Source organism: Hyla sarda, chromosome 2, assembly GCF_029499605.1.
Source record: "Hyla sarda isolate aHylSar1 chromosome 2, aHylSar1.hap1, whole genome shotgun sequence".
NCBI lineage: Eukaryota > Metazoa > Chordata > Amphibia > Anura > Hylidae > Hyla > Hyla sarda.
Genome location: NC_079190.1, coordinates 383,678,487 through 383,698,777, shown reverse-complemented (window position 1 = coordinate 383,698,777; position 20,291 = coordinate 383,678,487). Strand labels below are relative to the sequence as shown.

At 43.5% G+C, this 20,291-nt stretch overlaps 1 protein-coding gene and 1 long non-coding RNA gene across 2 annotated transcripts in view; one reads left to right on the top strand and one right to left on the bottom strand.

The window, feature by feature from the left end:
• The window catches only part of LOC130356688 (uncharacterized), a 214,754-nt gene that overhangs the window by 109,036 nt on the left and 85,427 nt on the right, over positions 1 to 20,291 (top strand). The window lies entirely within an intron of this gene.
• LOC130356685 (claudin-4-like) lies at positions 659 to 4,145 on the bottom strand. Its single transcript, XM_056558537.1, is given in 2 exon segments — positions 659 to 3,105; positions 3,107 to 4,145. Coding segments are annotated over 2 exon segments (837 nt in total). The 5' UTR covers positions 3,704 to 4,145; the 3' UTR covers positions 659 to 2,865.

The following is a 20,291-nucleotide window of genomic DNA, read 5'->3' as shown; positions in this document are numbered from 1 at the left end:
TTGTTTCAGAAATAATGTCTTCACCTTTTTTGCTTTATATTTATTTGGACTTGCCATAAAGTACCTTACTTTGTTATCCAATATATGGACACATATTATCATTACATGTAATTAGACATGTGAGATTGTATCTCCGTAGCTTGATCTATGTCCTTTGTTCTCCTTTGCATTCAACGGGGGAATTGAAACAAAAAGGTCTGTGTGCACCACAAAGCCGAAACTACACATACAGGAGCATATTTTTTTTTATTGAAAAGTTAACTTAAAAATGTAAAACAAACTGTAGTTTCACAATAAGATATACAAAGATATCAGTTATATAAGATACACAAAGATATACAGTTAATGCTCCAAACCTTAACATGTGACAATCTCAGCACTCACAAAAATGTCCTCACATTCCAGTTTTTCCTGGTATTAGGTACAATTTCATCAGCTCTTGTATAAATAAATACACTAGAGAGGTGAGATTTGTCACCCGGCGCTGTTTTTGAGCAGTAGTCTGCTGATTAGTTTACAGAATGTTATTTTATTTATCTTTCCAGTGCCAAATATGATAGGCTGTGTTCACACAGGGCAGTTTTAGAGTTTTCATGTGAGGTTCATCATATAGGTAGGAAATGTATACAGGAATACTTGATACTGTTTAATTTTTATAAAAAAAAAGCAAAGCACCAAAACTGCACGGTGTGAACACAACCTAATGATGCATGTTTTAAAAACAGTGTAAAACAAAACATTTGCGAGTAAACCTTGAAATGGTCAGTACACATAGAAATTCTGCCTTCCAAAAGTATTATTTAGGTGCAACCTATCTTTATTTTGTCTGCTGTGTCCTATACACCCATTCATGAAGTGCTTTTGTGAGGCCATTTTTTTTTAATAACATTTCTCCTATTATACAAGGACAACACCGAAATAAAAAAATCCATGTATGTCACATTTAACTTCTTTTTACTATTGCTATATTACATAAAAACCAAGGCTCATTGTGGCTATAAAGTCCTATGTGTTTTTCTCTTAAGAACTTTGTAGCAGAGTCTTGTTCACATTAGATTATTTATTTATTTGCATTTTTGTATTTCATTACGATTTTAGAGAATGTTCAGCTCTTTACCATGCCTAAGTGGGGATCATCATCTCAGTATCATATTATTAAGGTTAAAGTTACATTTTTTAAAGGGGTACTCCACTGCTCAGCGTTTGGAACAAACTGTTCCAAACGCTGGAGGCAGCGCCAAGAGCTCGTGCTGTCACACCCCCTCCCATAGACTTGAATTGAGGAGGCGGGGCGTGACATTATGAGGGTGCAGGGCTATGACGTCACAAGCTCCCGACGCCGGCTCCAGCATTCGGAACAGTTTGTTCCAAACGCTGAGCAGTGGAGTACTCCTTTAAATTGTTTTCCTCCTTTAAGGATTTCAATGCTTTTTTTTCTTGCAACCTTATATTTAGCCAGTGACCAAAAATGTTTTGAAATATTGCAGCAATAACCTAAGTAACTGTAGATTTGTATCAACACTAGTACAAAGCCCTTCATATATTGAAAAAAACGGAATCTCAGCAGGCTTATATTAGGCTTTGTGTCCCGTGCTAATAATAAAACCTGTTAATAAAACCTGCACACCTTCTATTATGTCCATGTCAAAGTACACAGGGGAAATGCAAATACTAAATCCCTTTTGTTAACTAAATCCTCCTCTCGAATTACGTTCATGGGCTTCAACCTTACACCAGACTGGAATTTACCACTGGAGATCTACTACAGAAGGGCCATGTAAACCTGTAAATTAATCAAATGTCAATTCCGTGACCCTACCTTATGAAGATAGCCAGTGACTCGTATGAGTGCAGGTCACTGCGGCAGTGAAATTGTTTGTGGGAATGCTTTGCATGTTATTTATTAACAAGTTTGTCATTTATCTACCTAACTTAACCTCCATATAATTCACAGAGCTGTAAGAAAAACATGAAAAAAGTTAGAAAAGCTTTCTAGGGGAGATGTAGAAAATCAATTACAGACAAACATATACAAACACACAATAAACCATAACTAGAAGGAAATTAAAAGCAAGATGAAAAGGCTCAAATTCCAGCCGAGCATGAATGTTTTAGAAAGACCAAGGAGGAGGGGGGAGTGGACAAAGGACAAGAGGAACCTGAAGCCAAGAAGTATTTGCCGATAGTATCAGTAAAGCCTATAATTTAACCTTTATTACAGATGATTTTGTCAAACTTTGAAATTGTGCATCGGACCAATAATACTTCTAAAGACCAAAGCTACACAAGGCTCTACAATCAGGCCTACAACATGCATTTGCTATAAGTGTCTATTGTTCTCTTTGGGAAATGCTCTGGAGATTTGCAACCGCATCTACATGTTTGCTTTGGCAAATTGTAGATTTCTAAAAGTTGTGAATGTCAGCATGCAGCCAGTCCTGGTTTACTACCAGTATAAAAATTTACGAGTTATTAAAAATGATACAATTGATAAGTCTGTGCAATTGGATAAATAAAATGCTTTTTTTTTTGTGGTATAATAAGCTGTTTAATAGAAATAATATTTTCATATATATAACAAATAAAAAAAAGCTATATACATTGTCTTCAGTGATTATAAGAGAAATATTCTCTCTGTTTACAGTTAGCTAAGGACCTGATGCTTATAGTACGCGCAGGTGAGTTTCCCAGCTGACCCTGCAGCTGCAGTCCATTGACTTTTAGAAATACATTGTGTAAGTACAATAAGCATCTTGGTATGGAAAGAGTTACACATGACTTAGGCCACCTCATCTCTGCCAGGAGAGACTGCCCCTCCCAGTTCAAGAATAATCTACCAATGCCACGACAATGGAGGAAAACCATTCACGGACCTTGAATACTCACGTACATGCACATACACATTTGGAGACAATGCTGTTTATAATATATGTTATATAAAACACTACAGCTTACAGAAGAAACTTTGTACATGTTGGGCTGTAAGTCAGTGATCTCTTTTGTCAGAAGCCCCCTCTGGTCACATAATTCATGAAACTGTCTAAGAGTTGTTTTCCATTTAAACATAGTCTTTTCGGTCATATCCAGGATTTGTGGACCTGGCTGCTGAATAAGCCACTCTTGATGCAGGGTATTTCTCTTGTTTTGGTGGGCAAGTACAGCAGAGCATGGCACCTCCAAGCATTAGAAGGGCTGCAGCTGCCCACCCTATGTACATGGAAGCCCCCAACTCCCTCTTTTGAGCATCCATCACTAGGGGGTTATAGAAGTCACGAATAATTGCATTTGCTGACCAGGAAACAGGGATGAGGGTCATAAGTCCTGAAAGGATAAAAATAACCCCTGATACAATCATAATCTTGGCCTTTGCTGACTCATCCTGCACGCAGTTGGTGCACTTGGCTCCAATGATGGAGATGAGGACTCCAAGTACAGCTATGACGATGGAGACGACCATCATGGCCCGAGCAGCTTGTAGATCTTGAGGAAGCGCAAGCAATGAATCATAGACTTTACATTGCATTTGACCAGTGCTCTGAACTACGCAATTCATCCACAGTCCTTCCCAGATAATCTGGGCCACCACAATGTTGTTGCCGATGAAGGCAGTCACCTTCCACATAGGAAGTGCACAGGAAACAACAGCACCAAGCCATCCGATAACGGACAGGGCTACACCTAGGATCTCAAGTCCCATAGACATGATGCCAGTCGAGAAGTGTCAAAATCGAGACAAAATTCTTATTTTCACAGAAGCGCAGCTGAGTCTCTACACTCCTGGAAATGATTCCCTCTTAATTATTTCCCTTTTTGTTACAAATGAGCACTCACCACCGAAAAATGTTCTGTATAGGGAATAATTTTCTCTTGTTGAATGAGTTTCCTCTGTTTATTTCTTTCCAGTTCAGAGCTCTTTAGTGGTGGCTCCTGCAATCCTTCAGTCTTGTTGAGGGTTACGCCTTGGTATTGTTCAGTACCTCCTGGTGCTCTCTCGTGATCTGTCCCTGGCTGACTGTTCTCTCTGGACCACTGCCCAGGTTAGCCCAAATAGAATATCCTTGAGATAACAGATGGTAAGTTTTCAACTTGCGCCTTCAAGCTTGCTGTCTGAGACTGGCCAGTGTGTAACGGATCCTTGCACCTGTCCTTTATATCTGCATCAGGTGCAAGTGATGTCACACCACTCAAAGGGAGGAGGGATCTTAAAGGAATACTGACACATTAGACAGAGTTATTGAAATGTTAGGAACACATTTGTTACACAGAATAAATACAGGATATTGAAATAATAACCTCAAAAGTAAAACATTAAACTGAAGGAGTTTAAACTGTCTTTCCAAACACTAAATAATTATGCTGGATCGTAATACATGCATGAGTGTATCTAAAAGGCATGGGAAATATAAAGGAAAGTCTTATACTTGTGTGTGATTCCAGCCATACCCAAGTTTCGACCTGTGTAAAGCAAATATTTGTTTTATTTTGTATAATAGTATCCTGTATTTGTTAGTACAGATATATGTGTATGTCCAGGTGAGTCTCCGACCATCAGGGCAATGTGTGCATCTGGCACTTTTCACATACTGTAACTTTTGAAATTATTTTCAAATTTCAGAATATTATAATGTATCAGATGCTGCTGAAATGCACTCTGTCCCTAGACATCTTATCCCCAATCCAAAGGGCGTCCCCAGTGGTGGGACCCCCGCAATCTCCCTGCTGCTCCTGGCATTTGTTTAGAGCATTGGGTGCAGTGCTAGAGGCTTATGATATCATGGTCACATCCCCTCAATGCAAGTCCATGGCTGGGGGTTGGGGGACTTGCATTGAGGGGGCGTGGCTGTGATGTAACAAGCCTCTGCCCGCATCTCCATCTGGCACTGAGCAAAGTTCTCTCCGTGCATCGGATGTCTGGGGTGCCACAGCCAAGATTGCGGGGGTCCCCAGCGGTGGGACCCCTGCGATCAGACATCTTATCCCCTAGCCTTTGGATAGGGGATAAGATGTCTAGGGGCAGAGTACCCCTTTAACTGGTATATGACAATACAGATGAATGCTGCCATTGTTTTCTAAAGAGACTTTTGAAGACATGCAATTTCATCTGTCTTTTATTGTCTTTCAGCTCGAAGCTTGGAACATACATGCATGTGATACTCTCTTTTTGAGTCTATGAAAAAGTAGTGCCTTTTTCTGTCACCTGTCCAAAACATGTAGATTATATGTAGTGCTGCCTATATTATATGAGGCATTGCTGCTTATAGCAGAGGTGCATATATAAGAAGGCATACATACTATAGATGCTGCTATGGGGACCTTGGGAGAGGGGGCCCAGCCTTACTTGGTCTCATGTCCATGATACTTGGTGGTGTTGATGTGCAGGGAAAAACTCTCCTCTATTCTTAGGGTAGCAAAACTGTGATAACACAATGGGGCCCATTTCGATCTTTACCACTGGACTTTTTTTTTCTGTATATGCCACTGTGTATATAATGCATCAAGCTTGAAGTGTGGGTCTTCTTAAAACTAAATATTCTGCATTGGTTGCTTTGTGAGCTGTCTGACTGATACTATGCACATGCCTTGAGGATAATCTACCAATAGATTCATTTATTCAGTCATTCATAATAAACATGTGGGCATACAACTATCACAAGATCACTTTAAGCATATACAAACATGCGCACTAGGGAAAAATACACATACAGTATGTACTCTAAGCTATTGCTTAGATATTTACTACTTGCTTTCAATATATAAAGCTGTGAGTACAATGCATTCACAAAGTCTTCAGACCCTTTAAAAGAGTACTCCGCCTCTAGACATCTTATCCCCTATCCTTTGGATACGGGATAAGATGTCTGATCGCAGGGGTCCCGCCACTGGGGACCCTCGCGATCTCCCTGCTGCACCCGGCGTTCGTTTAGAGCGTCGGGTGCAGCGCCAGAGCACTGAGGCTCTTACCATCATGCCCCCTCCCATAGACTTGCATTGAAGGGGGCATGGCCAATATGTCACGTTCTGGGCAGGGCCGTGACATCACGAGCCTCCGCCCCGCATCGCCAGTCATCCGGCACGGGGCGAAGTTTGCTCCATGCACTGAAAGTCTGGGGTGCCGCAGCCGAGATCATGGGGGGGTCCCCAGTGGCGGGACCCCTGCCATCAGACATCTTATCCCCTATCCTGTAGATAGGGGATAAGATGTCTAGGGGCAGAGTACCCCTTTGAATTATTTTTACACATTTTGTTATGTTGCAGCCTTGTGCTAAAATAAAAAAATAAAAGTATCCCCCTGTCATTCTGCACTCAGTACCCCATAATGACAAAGGAAAACAGAATGTTAGAAATCTTTGCAAATTTACTGAAAACTTAAATATTGCATGGACACAAGTATTCAGGCCCTTTACTCAATACTTTGATAAAGAACCAGTTATTACAGCCATCAGTCTTCTTTGGGATGATACCACAAGGTTTTATGCCATTCTTCTCTGCAGATCCAGTGGAAACCATTTTCTTGTATCTCCGGAGATGTTGGATTGGATTCAAGTGAGGGTTTTGGCTGGGCCACTCTCAGACATTTACCCTGTTGTCTCTAAGCCACTCCTGTGTTGTCTCGGCTTTGTGATAGTTGTCTTGGAAGGTGAACTTTTGGCCCAGTCTGAGGTCCAGAGCACTTTTGATCAGGTTTATTAAGAATATCTCCGTACTCTACTCAATTCAGCATTCCCTCAACCATGATCAGTCTCTTTGTCCTACCAACTGCCAGAGCATGATGCTTCCACCCCCATGCTCTACTGCAGGCATGGTATTGGGCAGATGATAAAGAGTGCCTCCAGACATGATGTTTAGAATTGAAGCTAAGAAGTTCCGTCTTGATTTCATCAGACCAGAGAATCTTGTTTCTTACAGTCTGATAGTCTTGTAGGTGTTTTTTTGTGTGCAAATTTCAGTTTGGCTATCATAGTTTCTTTTTTTGCCACTTTGCCATAAAGCCCAAACAGCAGTGCAGCACTAATGGTTGACCTTCTGGAAGTTTTCTCCATCTGCTCACAGGATCCTTGAGGTTCAGCCGGAGTGATTATTGGGTTCTTGGTCATCTCTCTTACCAATAATCTTCTCGATTAATTAGTTTGGTGGGGAAACCAGCCAGAAAGTCCTGGTTGTTTCAAACTTCTTCCATTTAAGAATTATGTGGACCACTTTGCTCTTGGAAACCTTCAGGGCAGCCCTGTCTTTAAACTTTGCGAGCAGTTCTTTCCAGCTCATGGCTTGTCAGCTGTGACATCATACAGTGGGGCAAAAAAGTATTTAGTCAACCACCAATTGTGCAAGTTCTCCCACTTAAAAAGATGAGAGAGGCCTGTAATTTTCATCATAGGTATACCTCAACTATGAGAGACATAATGAGAAAAAATATAATCCATAAAATCACATTGTCTGATTTTTAAAGAATTTATTTGCAAATTATGATGGTAAATTAGTATTTGGTCATCTACAAACAAGCAATATTTCTTGCTCTCACAGACCTGTAATTTCTTTAAGAGTCCTCCCCTCATTACCTGTATTAATGGCACCTGTTTAAACTTGTTACCAGTATTAAAGACACCTGTCCACAACCTCAAACAGTCACACTCCAAACTCCACTATGGCCAAGACCAAAGAGTTGTCGAAGGACACCATAAACAAAATTGTACATCTGCACCAGGCTGAGAAGACTGAATCTGCAATAGGCAAGCAGGTTGGTGTGAAGTAAATCAACTGAGAAATTATCAGAAAATGGAAGACATACTGTCACGATGCCGGCTGGCAGGAGGTGGATCCTCTGTGCCAGAGAGGGATAGCGAGGACCGTGCTAGTGGACCGGTTCTAAGACACTACAGGTTTTCACCAGAGCCCGCCGCAAAGCGGGATGGTCTTGCTGCGGCGGTAGTGACCAGGTCGTATCCACTAGCAACGGCTCACCTCTCTGGCTGCTGAAGATACAGAAGATAGGCGAGGTACAAGGGAGTAGGCAGTAGCAAGGTCGGACGTAGCAGAAGGTCGGGGGCAGGCGGCAAGGTTCGTAGTCAAGGGAGATAGCAAAGGTACTGGTACACAGGGTATAAACACACAAGAACGCTTTCACTGGCACTAAGGCAACAAGATCCGGCAAGGGAGTGCAAGGGAGGAGACTAGATATAGCCAGGAAACAGATGGGAACCAATTAAGCTAATTGGGCCAGGCACCAATCATTGGTGCACTGGCCCTTTAAGTCTCAGGGAGCTGGCGCGCGCGCGCCCTAGAGAGCGGAGCCGCGCGCGCCAGCACATGACCGCAGGAGACGGGAACGGGTAAGTGACCTGGGATGCGATTCGCGAGCGGGCGCGTCCCGCTGTGCGAATCGCATCCCCAACGGCCATGACAGGGCAGCGCTCCCGGTCAGCGCTGACCGGGGAGCTGCAGGGAGAAAGGCGCCGTGAGCGCTCCGGGGAGGAGCGGGGACCCGGAGCGCTAGGCGTAACAGTACCCCCCCCCTTAGGTCTCCCCTTCTCTTTATCGGGTAACTGCCTCCCCTGGGATGAGGACACCGGGAAAGGAAGGAGGGATTCCTCAACGGCAGGCAGAACCGCAGGAGTAGGAATGGGGAGAGAGGGCAGAGGGCGAGACCTGGCACGGGGCAGTGTGACACCAGGACGAGGGCCATGAGGGGACACAGAAGCTTGCCTGGGAGGGGGGGAGGGGCATTTCCTGTGGCAGGCAGAGTCCTTAATGACCTTAGGGGGACCGGATACAGGAGGAACCACAGAGTTACGGCAAGGGTTACTGGGAACCGGTTTTAGACAGTTCTTGGCACAAGAGGACCCCCAACTCTTGATCTCCCCAGTGGACCAATCCAGGGTTGGGGAATGAAGTTGAAGCCAGGGAAGTCCAAGGAGAATTTCCGAGGTGCAATTGGGGAGGACCAAAAGTTCAATCCTCTCGTGATGAGATCCGATGCTCATAAGAAGGGGCTCCGTGCGGAAACGTATGGTACAGTCCAACCTGGCTCCGTTGACCGCGGAGATGCGGAGTGGCTTGACAAGACGGGTCACCGGAATATGGAATTTATTCACAAAGGACTCCCGAATAAAATTCCCAGAAGCTCCAGAGTCCAGACAGGCCACGGCTGAGAGGGGAGAGCTGGCTGAAGTGGAAATCCGAACAGGTACCGTGAGACGTGGAGAAGCCGACTTGGCATCAAGAGACGCCACACCCACGAGAGCTGAGTGTGAGCGTGCGTTTCCCAGACGTGGAGGACGGATTGGGCAATCCACCAGAAAATGTTCAGTACTGGCACAGTACAAACAAAGATTCTCTTCCTTACGGCGATTCCTCTCTTCCAGGGTCAGGCGAGACCGATCCACTTGCATGGCCTCCTCGGCGGGAGGCCTAGGCGCAGATTGCAGTGGAGACTGTGGGAGAGGTGGCCAGAGATCTAAGTCTTTTTCCTGGCGGAGCTCTTGATGCCTCTCAGAAAAACGCATGTCAATGCGAGTGGCTAGATGAATGAGTTCATGCAGGCTAGCAGGAGTCTCTCGTGCGGCCAGAACATCTTTAATGTTGCTGGATAGGCCTTTTTTAAAGGTCGCGCAGAGAGCCTCATTATTCCAGGAAAGTTCAGAAGCAAGAGTACGGAATTGTATGGCGTACTCGCCAACGGAGGAATTACCCTGGACCAGGTTCAGCAGGGCAGTCTCAGCAGAAGAGGCTCGGGCAGGTTCCTCAAAGACACTTCGAATTTCCGAGAAGAAGGAGTGTACAGAGGCAGTGACGGGGTCATCACGGTCCCAGAGCGGTGTGGCCCATGACAGGGCTTTTCCAGACAGAAGGCTGACTACGAAAGCCACCTTAGACCTTTCAGTAGGAAACTGATCCGACATCATCTCCAGATGCAGGGAACATTGGGAAAGGAAGCCACGACAAAACTTAGAGTCCCCATTAAATTTGTCCGGCAAAGACAGGCGGAGGCTAGGAGTGGCCACTCGCTGCGGAAGGGGTGCAGGAGCTGGCGGAGGAGATGATTGCTGGTGAAGTTGCGACTGAAGTTGGTGCACAATGGTGGACATTTCTGACATCTGGTGGGTTAGATGGGCGATCTGTCGGGCTTGCTGGGCGACCACCGTGGTGATATCAGAGGCAACTGGCAGGGGAACCTCAGCGGGATCCATGGCCGGATCTACTGTCACGATGCCGGCTGGCAGGAGGTGGATCCTCTGTGCCAGAGAGGGATAGCGAGGACCGTGCTAGTGGACCGGTTCTAAGACACTACAGGTTTTCACCAGAGCCCGCCGCAAAGCGGGATGGTCTTGCTGCGGCGGTAGTGACCAGGTCGTATCCACTAGCAATGGCTCACCTCTCTGGCTGCTGAAGATACAGAAGATAGGCGAGGTACAAGGGAGTAGGCAGTAGCAAGGTCGGACGTAGCAGAAGGTCGGGGGCAGGCGGCAAGGTTCGTAGTCAAGGGAGATAGCAAAGGTACTGGTACACAGGGTATAAACACACAAGAACGCTTTCACTGGCACTAAGGCAACAAGATCCGGCAAGGGAGTGCAAGGGAGGAGACTAGATATAGCCAGGAAACAGATGGGAACCAATTAAGCTAATTGGGCCAGGCACCAATCATTGGTGCACTGGCCCTTTAAGTCTCAGGGAGCTGGCGCGCGCGCGCCCTAGAGAGCGGAGCCGCGCGCGCCAGCACATGACCGCAGGAGACGGGAACGGGTAAGTGACCTGGGATGCGATTCGCGAGCGGGCGCGTCCCGCTGTGCGAATCGCATCCCCAACGGCCATGACAGGGCAGCGCTCCCGGTCAGCGCTGACCGGGGAGCTGCAGGGAGAAAGGCGCCGTGAGCGCTCCGGGGAGGAGCGGGGACCCGGAGCGCTAGGCGTAACACATACAAGACCACTGATAATCTCCCTTGATCTGGGGCTCCACGCAAGATCTCACCCCGTGGTGTCAAAATTATCACAAGAACGATGAGCAAAAATCCCAGAACAAAACGGGGGGGGGGGGGGGGGGGGGGACCTAGTGAATGACCTGCAGAAAGCTGGTATTAAAGTAACAAAGGCTACCATCAGTAACACACTACGACGCCAGGGACTCAAATCATGCAGTGCCAGACGTGTCCCCCTGCTGAAACCAGTACATGTCCGGGCCCATCTGAAGTTTGCTATAGAGCATTTGAATGATCCAGAAGAGTATTGGGAGAATGTCATATGGTCAGATGAAACCAAAGTAGAACTTTTTAGTAAAAACTCAACCTGTCTTGTTTGGAGGAGAAAGAATGCTGATTTGCATCAAAAGAACACCATGCCTACTGTGAAGCATGGGGGTGGAAAAACCATGCTTTGGGGCTGTTTTCCTGCTAAGGGACCTGGATCATAGGCGTGCGCACCGGAGAAGCAGTGGTCGGAACACTGAAGTGGGGCAGTACACAGACATACAACCTCCAGCCATACACTGTATATGGCTGAAGGCTGTGTGTCTGTGGGGAACTATACTGCACCTAATGTGGGTGAACTATACTGCACCTAATGTGGGGGAAATATACTGCACCTAATGTGGAGGAACTATACTGCACCTAATGTGGGGGGAACTATACTGTACCTAATGTGGAGAACTATTCTGCACCTAATGTGGAGAACTATTCTGCACCTAATGTGGGGAACTATGCTGCACCTAATGTGGGGAACTATGCTCTACCTAATGTGGGGAAACTATACTGTACCTAATGTGGAGTAACTGTACTGCACCTAATCAAGGGGGAACTATACTGCACCTAATGTGGGAAACTATACTGCACCTAATGTGGGGGAACTGTACTGCACCTAATGTGGGGGAACTGTACTTCACCTAATGTGGGGGAACTGTACTTCACCTAATGTGGGGGAACTGTACTGCCAACCTAATGTGGGGGAACTGTACTGCCAACCTAATGTGGGGGAACTGTACTGCCAACCTAATGTGCGGGGACTTATACTGCACCTAATGTGGGGGAACTGTACTGCACCTAATGTGGGGGAACTGTACTGCACCTAATGTGGGGCAACTGTACTGCCAACCTAATGTCGGGGAACTGTACTGCCAACCTAATGTGGGGGAACTGTACTACCAACGTAATGTGGGGGAACTATTCTAACTATGTGTGTGTGTGTGTATATATATATATATATATATATATATATATATATACACGCACATGTGTGGCGTGAGTTTGTGCTTTAGGGTGCACACCTTAATGCAATAGGCTGCACACGCCTATGACCAGTATGACTGATCCGTGTAAAAGAAAGAATGAATGGGGCCATCTATTGTGAGATTTTGAGTAAAGACCTCCTTCCATCAGCAAGGGCATTGAAGATGAAGCTTGGCTGGCTCTTTCAGCATGACAATGATCACAAACACACCACTCGGGCAACAAAGAAGTGGCTTCGTGAGAAGCATTTCAAGGTCCTGGAGTGGACTATCCAGTCTACAGATCTCAACCCCATAGAAAACCTTTGGAGGGAGTTGAAAGTCAGGGTTGCCCAGCCACAGCCCCAAAACATCACTGCTCTAGAGGAGATCAGCATGGAGCAATGGGCCAAAATGCCAGCAACAGTGTGTGATAACGTTTGACCTCTGTCATTGCCAACAAAGGGTATATAACAAAGTATTGAGATGAACTTTTGTTATTGACCAAATACTTATTTTCCACCATAATCTGCAAATAAATTCTAAAAATCAGACAATGTGATTTTATGGGTTTGTTTTGTTATTATGTCTCTTATAGTTGAGGTATACCTATGATGAAAATTACAGGTCTCTATCATCTTTTAAGGGGAAGAACTTGCACAATTGGTGGCAGACTAAATACTTTTTTTTTTGCCCCACTGTATATATACAGGGCTGTGTCTTTCCAAATCCTGTCCAATCAACAGAATTAATCACATGTGACTCCAATCAAGATGTAGAAACATCTTTGAGAAGTAGGACTAGGAACACAGTCTCCAGTCTGTATTACCTGTGGAGATTTAGCCATAGGGTACTAGAACTTGGGGGGAGCCTGTGGTTGCATTGATTTGGCTTGTATAAATGAAATTTGGTTGCCCTGTGGGCATGTAAAGTGGCCTGGAGGGTTCTGGGGGACTGTGTTTTAGGCCTAATTAGGAATGTCCTAGGAGCAGCTACCTGTGCTGGAAAACAGTGAGGGGTATTGAGGTGGGGTTACTGAGAGAGTAGTCCATAGCAACAAGGAAGCTGACCGAAATATAAGCTGTTGAATATTAGTGTTAATGATGTATTAACTGAAATGTTACCTTAAAAAAACTTTTTTTTTTTTAAATGAAAGAAGCAGTCGGCTGCTCCACTGTTCCTCTGCCCATGGTCTTATAAATCTTCCCCCCTTACCATCTTGCTACATATGCAGAACTATTTCCTTAATTGGGTGAATGTAATTAATACAGAATACATTTTTTGCACCTTCTGAAACATTCTACACTAGGCCCCATTTTTCTTTTTTCTACTATTGTGTTCCAAAATGAGCACAGATAGACCAAATTGTACCGGGGACCAAATTGGAAAAGATCAGCACCACTGTTACTCTTTATTTAGCCACCTTGAGCGCTTCTAGCTTTAACAATGTTTTCACTCTACATGTATGTAAATACAAGCTGACCTGGTAGCCTAGGGGTATTTCAGCCCCTAAAAATATATTTCCCACTGTCCACGGTTTGGGGATAAGTGTCTGATTGGGGGGTGGTATTGTGACCTCTGTAATTCCCTGATTAGATACATGATACGTTTTTAGGGTCTGGAATACCCCTTTACATACCTTGTATCTACAGTGTGACATAAGTACAATTCTTACTAGTAGCCTTGAGATGATAGAGCCTGTGTTAAATCTTTAAACTTACAGTTCAGCTCCTCCAATCCTTCTGGTGACATTGTTGTGGGTCTGAGGGGATAATGTTTCTCCTCGTTGTCAAAATTCACAATTTTTTGTCTATCTTGTGGCTTCAGAAACAAATGTAGCAGAAACTTAAAGGCTTATCTCTCCCACCCTCCTATTCTTCATATAGTGATAACTATTTCGTCCCCCAGACATTCCATTGCTCTTACTAGCCAGTTCCTTGTAAACTCCTTCTGTATATTTGTATTTTCTTGATATTACTCACTATTCTTTTAGATTGCCCCTACATATGTGGGCTGCTGGCAACATTCACAACTAAGGATGTAACCGTTTCAGAAGTTCATGATGCCTGGGCATTTGAGGTAAAGCTGTCTTTACATAGATTTCATTGCCTTACACATCTGTGTCTCGCCCAGACTAGTGAAACGAATAGACTAAAAAGTTACCTATTCCCTGTAGATAGCGGTCTGATGAACGCTCATTCTACTGATTGCTATTCCTTTACATTTTATCATATATATGCACATTCAGATTAGCGTGCGGGTGTTCTAAATAGGGAGAGGGTGGTAAGCCTCTGCCAGACTTCTCAGACAATGTTTTTCCTTTATGAAAAAGGCTTTTTTGCTGTGGCTGAGGTCTGGTCACATATGTGACATTGCAGCAGTGAAAAAACCTTCTTGGGTATCCTATACATTGCAACGGCTGTATTAAAGGGGGCTCATGTATAGACTTAAAGGAGAACTTCGGCAAAATTTACTTATCCCCTGTCCACAGGACCGCTGTGGACCCCTTGTGATCTAAGGCATGGGACCCAGCGCTCAGTGAGGAGCACATCTCCATTAATTTCTATGGGAGTTCTGAAAAGACCCAAGTACAGCACTCAGCCATCATCGGCGCTCCCATAGAAATGAATGAAGGGTGTGCAATCTATGGTACAGAGAGAGTCAGGTCCAGTCCCGGAGATCGGGAGGGTTCCCAGTGGTCGGACCCCCCGCAATCAGCTACTTATCCCCTATCCTGTGGATAGGGGCTAAGTTAACTTTTGCTGGAGTTTTCCTTTAAGCACCACTGCAATGTATATATGCAATAGTGCTCAGTTCTGTGGGGGGGCCGTTGGGAGAAACTTTGTATTATTTTTAAATCCTCTTATTTTTTTAAGTAATAAAAAAACCAAAAGTTCCATTTCTTGGACCTACTTTTCATTATTTCAGAACCTATGGAATCATGTAAATACAGTTAAACTGTGACTGACATTCTCTGAAAAAAAAAATGAAAAAAAAAAAAGAAACCACCGCTTTGAGAAGACCACCCCTTTATCCAGATGAGATGTGCTGGGAAAGATTTTCTGGTCTATTATTTGCTATGCATATGGGCAATTTTCATTGGGAAATCCCCCCCCCCCCCTTGAAGACCATTTTTAATGCAATTATGGGTGGTTGTCTTAAAGAGGTTTCATTGTAAAATAAATACGTATATGAGTTAACTTGTTTTCCAGTTCTGAACAACAAAACATTACTTTTTTGTAGCTTATTTTCAGAGCACCTTTATGATGAGCCTTTTTTCCTGTTTTCCTAGGAAACTATTATTATTATTATTTTGCTTCCAATGGTTTACAGACAGCTGTGTTTAGAATAACACAAATAAATTATATAAAGCAGCTCACAAAAAAATGTGCTATCCTGGAAAAGAAGAGCAATTGTCTTCAGGTACATAACAGAGTCAAATTCATATTGAGAAGATTAAACCTTTTTATCTTGATGTAAATAATATACTAAATAAATACTAGTAACAGGAATTAGGGATCTATGTTTTATCAGGTTTTAGGAAAAGGGAAAGCTGGATAAGATATGGAGACTTGGCTTGCTAGAGACCTTGGTAAATCCTGTTATCGAGCCTGAATTTTTATGGCATTAAAGGCATCCCCTTACTGGGCTAGATTTTCAGACCAGCCCAGATCAGCACTGGTGCTGTAGACAGCTTGTCAATGGGCTTTAAAACTAGATGAAAGTCAGTCTGCAAGTAAGGCTGTGAGGAAACTGTACCAATGACAGTTTAAATCTGGAGGTTTGTAGCCTCAAAAAGGAGACTGTTGCCTGTGTGAGTAACACACTGTTGTATACTTTGTTGAGTGGGTGGCTGGTAGTAAACCACCTGTAAAGACAAGGGAGAGAACTGTATAGTTAGCACTGTACTGATCGAATAAAAGCGGATTTATATTACAGACCTCCAAGATTTAAACATGTGTTCTCCAGCCAGGCATATTTTTTCTTTTAATATGCTTGCTTAAGCAGATCAGTTAGAGCATATGTGCTCCAGAGAATTGGCTGAAGACTTGACAACAACATTTTGTAATAAATGCCGTAAGCAGGAGATGGTCTGGATAACAGAACCTAAGGGGTTAGTGCTGGGGACTTTTCATTTTAACATGTTAGTGAATAAAAAATAAACAGATGTCATGTCATGGACAATATCGACAGAAAGGAATCCCCCTCAGAAGCTGCTCTTGAAATATCTATCCTATTCCATTTACATTAGATAAAGCAGGCTCATAAGATCTAATACTAAAAAGTACATCACATCTCACTAGTTGGGGTGATAGATAATGAAATATAATCACATTCATCAGATATCTAGGCTGCAGACTGGATTCCATTTTTTAAAGACACTCAATTGTATGACCAATTTATCGAGTCTTCATGCTGTAGGAAAAATCAGTTAAGCATGAAGTATGTTAATGGGGACAAGATGTAGACACCATCAACAAAGGTTAAGTTTGGCAAGTCCACGTTATACTCAACAGAGTTATAGTACAAAGAATTTGTATTACATTGGTGTTTCCTATTGTTTTGACAGATGATGAACACAAAAACCCCGAAAACATTTTTTAAATTTTTTTTTTTTACTTTTGAACTTAAAGCTATTGAACTTAAAGTTTATGGCTTAAATTAAAATTCAGGTTTCCAGTGTCAGACTGGGGTGCATAAGACCCACCAGGTAAATTGATTCTGGGGGGTCACTCTGCATCTTTATGCAAATATCACCAGAATCTCATTTGCAGTTCCAGTACATTCTCAATGTACTTTAATGAAAGGTGGCTTCTTTGGTACGTAACTATATCTCCACTGGAGTATATGGAAAATGTGGTAGGCAGGAGATCATAACCAGGGGTCAGTATGCTTCCTTTCTCTCCTGGCTTTTATGACATATATTGTTAAAGGAAATCTGTCATCAGAATCACCCTTACTAAACCTGTTACACAGGCTTGTAGTGCGGGTGATCCTGATTAAAATGCTCCTTACCTGGTTAAAAATGGTTCAGCTGTTCTTCAGATATCTATATTTTTAGTTTTCTGTTATTCCCTGGCTTGGGACTCAGTGGGAGGTGTTATCATCTGGGACTCGGCCACACGTCATTGTAGCTGGGCGGAGCTGCCGCCCGGCTCTTGAATATTCATGAACTTATCCTCGCGGCCCTCCCCACCAGACCTAGAAAAAGGAGTTAGACTACGAGGATAAGTTCATGAATATTCATGAGCCGGGCGGCAGCTCTGCCCAGCTATAATGACGTGTGGCCGAGTCCCAGATGATAACACCTCCCACTGAGTCCCAAGCCAGGGAATAACAGAAAACTAAAAATATAGATATCTTAAGAAGCGCTCAACCATTTTTAACCAGGTAAGGAGCGTTTTAATCAGGATCACCCGCACTACAAGCCTGTGTAACAGGTTTAGTGCGGGTGATTCTGATGACAGATTTCCTTTAAGGGTACATTCATAAGTAGTGGCCTCAGCATGGCTACAACCTGTGGTTCTGTTACAAAAACTAAGCAGTCAACAAACCGAGGGTTCATTCTTTATTAGAAATTAATTTGAAAATGTAACCAATTTGAGGAAAACCAGATTTCTGTGATTTACAGCCCTGCTGTGAATGCTCACAATGTGCAAGAAAGTCTTTCTAGCTCACCTAACCACAATGTATAAAATGCTAAAAACAGTGAAGTGAACACAGATCTCAAATACTAACACATGCTAGCGTACATTATTTCATGTACAGTATTAAAAAAAATGAAAAAACAACAACTACAATGTGTACAAATACATGGAAGGGTGGTATGCAGTGAAAGGAGAGACTAATAATGAAACAGGAGCTCATGCCACAGGTTCATTCCCTGCAGTGAATGAGTGCCCAGTGTACAGTGGGGATCAAAAATTTGGGCACCCCAGGTAAAAATTTGTATTAATGTGCATAAAGAAGCCAAGGAAAGATGGAAAAATCCCCAAAAGGCATCAAATTACAGATTAGACATTCTTATAATATGTCAACAAAAGTTAGATTTTTTTCCATCATTTACACTTTCAAAATAACAGAAAACAAAAAAATGGCATCTGCAAAAGTTTGGACACCCTGCAGAGTTAATATCTTGTACTGCCCCCTTTGGCAAGTATCACAGTTTGTAAATGCTTTTAATTCAATTCTTGTTTGAGGTATCTTTGCCCATTCTTCCCTACAAAAGTCTTCCAGTTCTTTGAGATTTATGGGCTGTCTGTCACGCGCTGCTCTTTTAAGATTTATCCATACATTTTCAATTATGTTGAGGTCAGGAGATTGTGAAGGCCATGGCAAAACCTTCAGTTTACGCCTCTTGATGTAATCCCCCGTGGATTTCGAGGTGTGTTTATGATCATTATCCATTTGTAGAAGCCACCCTCTCTTTAACTTAATCTTTTTCACAGATGGCATCAAGTTAGCATCCAAAATTAGCAAAAATTTTATTGAATCCATTTTGCCTTCTACTCATGAGATGTTCCCTGTGCCACTGGCTGCAATACAACCCCAAAGCATGATTGATCCACCCCCATGCTTAACAGTTGGACAGAGGTTCTTTTCATTAAATTCTGTTCCCCTTCTTCTCCAAACGTACCTTTGCTCATTCCGGCCAAAAAGATAAATTTTAACCTCATAGGTCCACAGAACTTGTTTCAAAAATAAATCAGGCTTGTCTATATGTTCATTTGCAAATTTCAAATGCTGCTTTTTGTGGTGAGGATGTAGAAGAGGTTTTCTTCTGATGACTCTTTCCATGAAGACCATATTTGTACAAGTATCTCTTTTATAGTGGAATAGTGTACTACAACTCCAGTGTCTGCCAGATCTTTCTGGAGGGATTGTGAAGTCAAACGTGGGTTTTGAATAGTTTTTCTCACAATCCTGCGAGCTGTTCTGTCTGATATTTTTCTTGGTCTTCCAGATCTTGCTTTAACTTCCACTGTTCCTGATGACTGCCATTTCTTAATTACATTCCGAACAGAGGATATTGACATCTGAAAACGTTTTGCTATCTTCTTATAGCCTTCTCCAGCTTTGTGAGCGTCAACTATTTTCAGTTTCAGATTTCTAGACACCTGCTTAGAAGAACCCATGGTGCTGATTGTTGGGGCAAGGTCAGATGAGTCTGGGCATTTAAAACCTTTGAGATTGACATCACCTGGTCTTCCCAGATGATGATTGAGAACAATCCATGACACTGGCAGGTCTCAGCTTTGCAAAGGGGGCAGTGCATGCTATAAATTCTGCAGGGTGCCCAAACTTTTGCAGACGCCATTTTTTTGTTTTCTGTTATTTTGAAAGTGTAAATGATGGAAATAAAATCTAACTTTTGTTGACATATTATAAGAATGTCTAATCTGTAATTTGATGCCTTTTGGAGATTTTTCCATCTTTCCTTGGCTTCTTTAAGCACATTAATGCAAGTTTTTTCCTGGGGTGCCCAAACTTTTGATCCCCACTGTATACGGCCAAAATGCCTCTCGCTCCAACAGTCTACTGCGTATAGAGCCCTCGCGTGGACCCATCACAACACATTCTATGCCATAAATGCGGAAGTTAGTAATATGATATTACTGAACTCTACCATACAAAAGGTTCTGTACTCTCCTGGCTTTGTTGACTGTGTTCTGAACATACTGTAGCTTCAGAGATTGGCTGCCGTGTGTTAAGAACATCAGCAGAAAGACCAGTAAGCACATTGTCAGGGGAAGTGAATTGGACACCACGGTGGTCCTGAGCGGTTCAGACCCGGTGAGGTGAGTATGCTCTAGTTTGATATTTTACAGTTTGTGAAACTGGAATTTCACAAAGAAATCTTCTCAATACAGATCACGGCATCTGCAGCATCGTGGTCACTAAAATGGATGATCGGATCGCCCGCAGCGCTGCCGCAGCGATCCGATCCTCCAACATGGCGGCCCGGAGGTCCCCTCACCTGCCTCCGCTGCCTTCCCGGCGTCTTCTGCTCTGATCTGCCTTCCCGCAGACCAGAGCAGAAGATAACCAATAACCCTGATCAGTGCTGTGTCCTATACATAGCACTGAACAGGATTAGCAA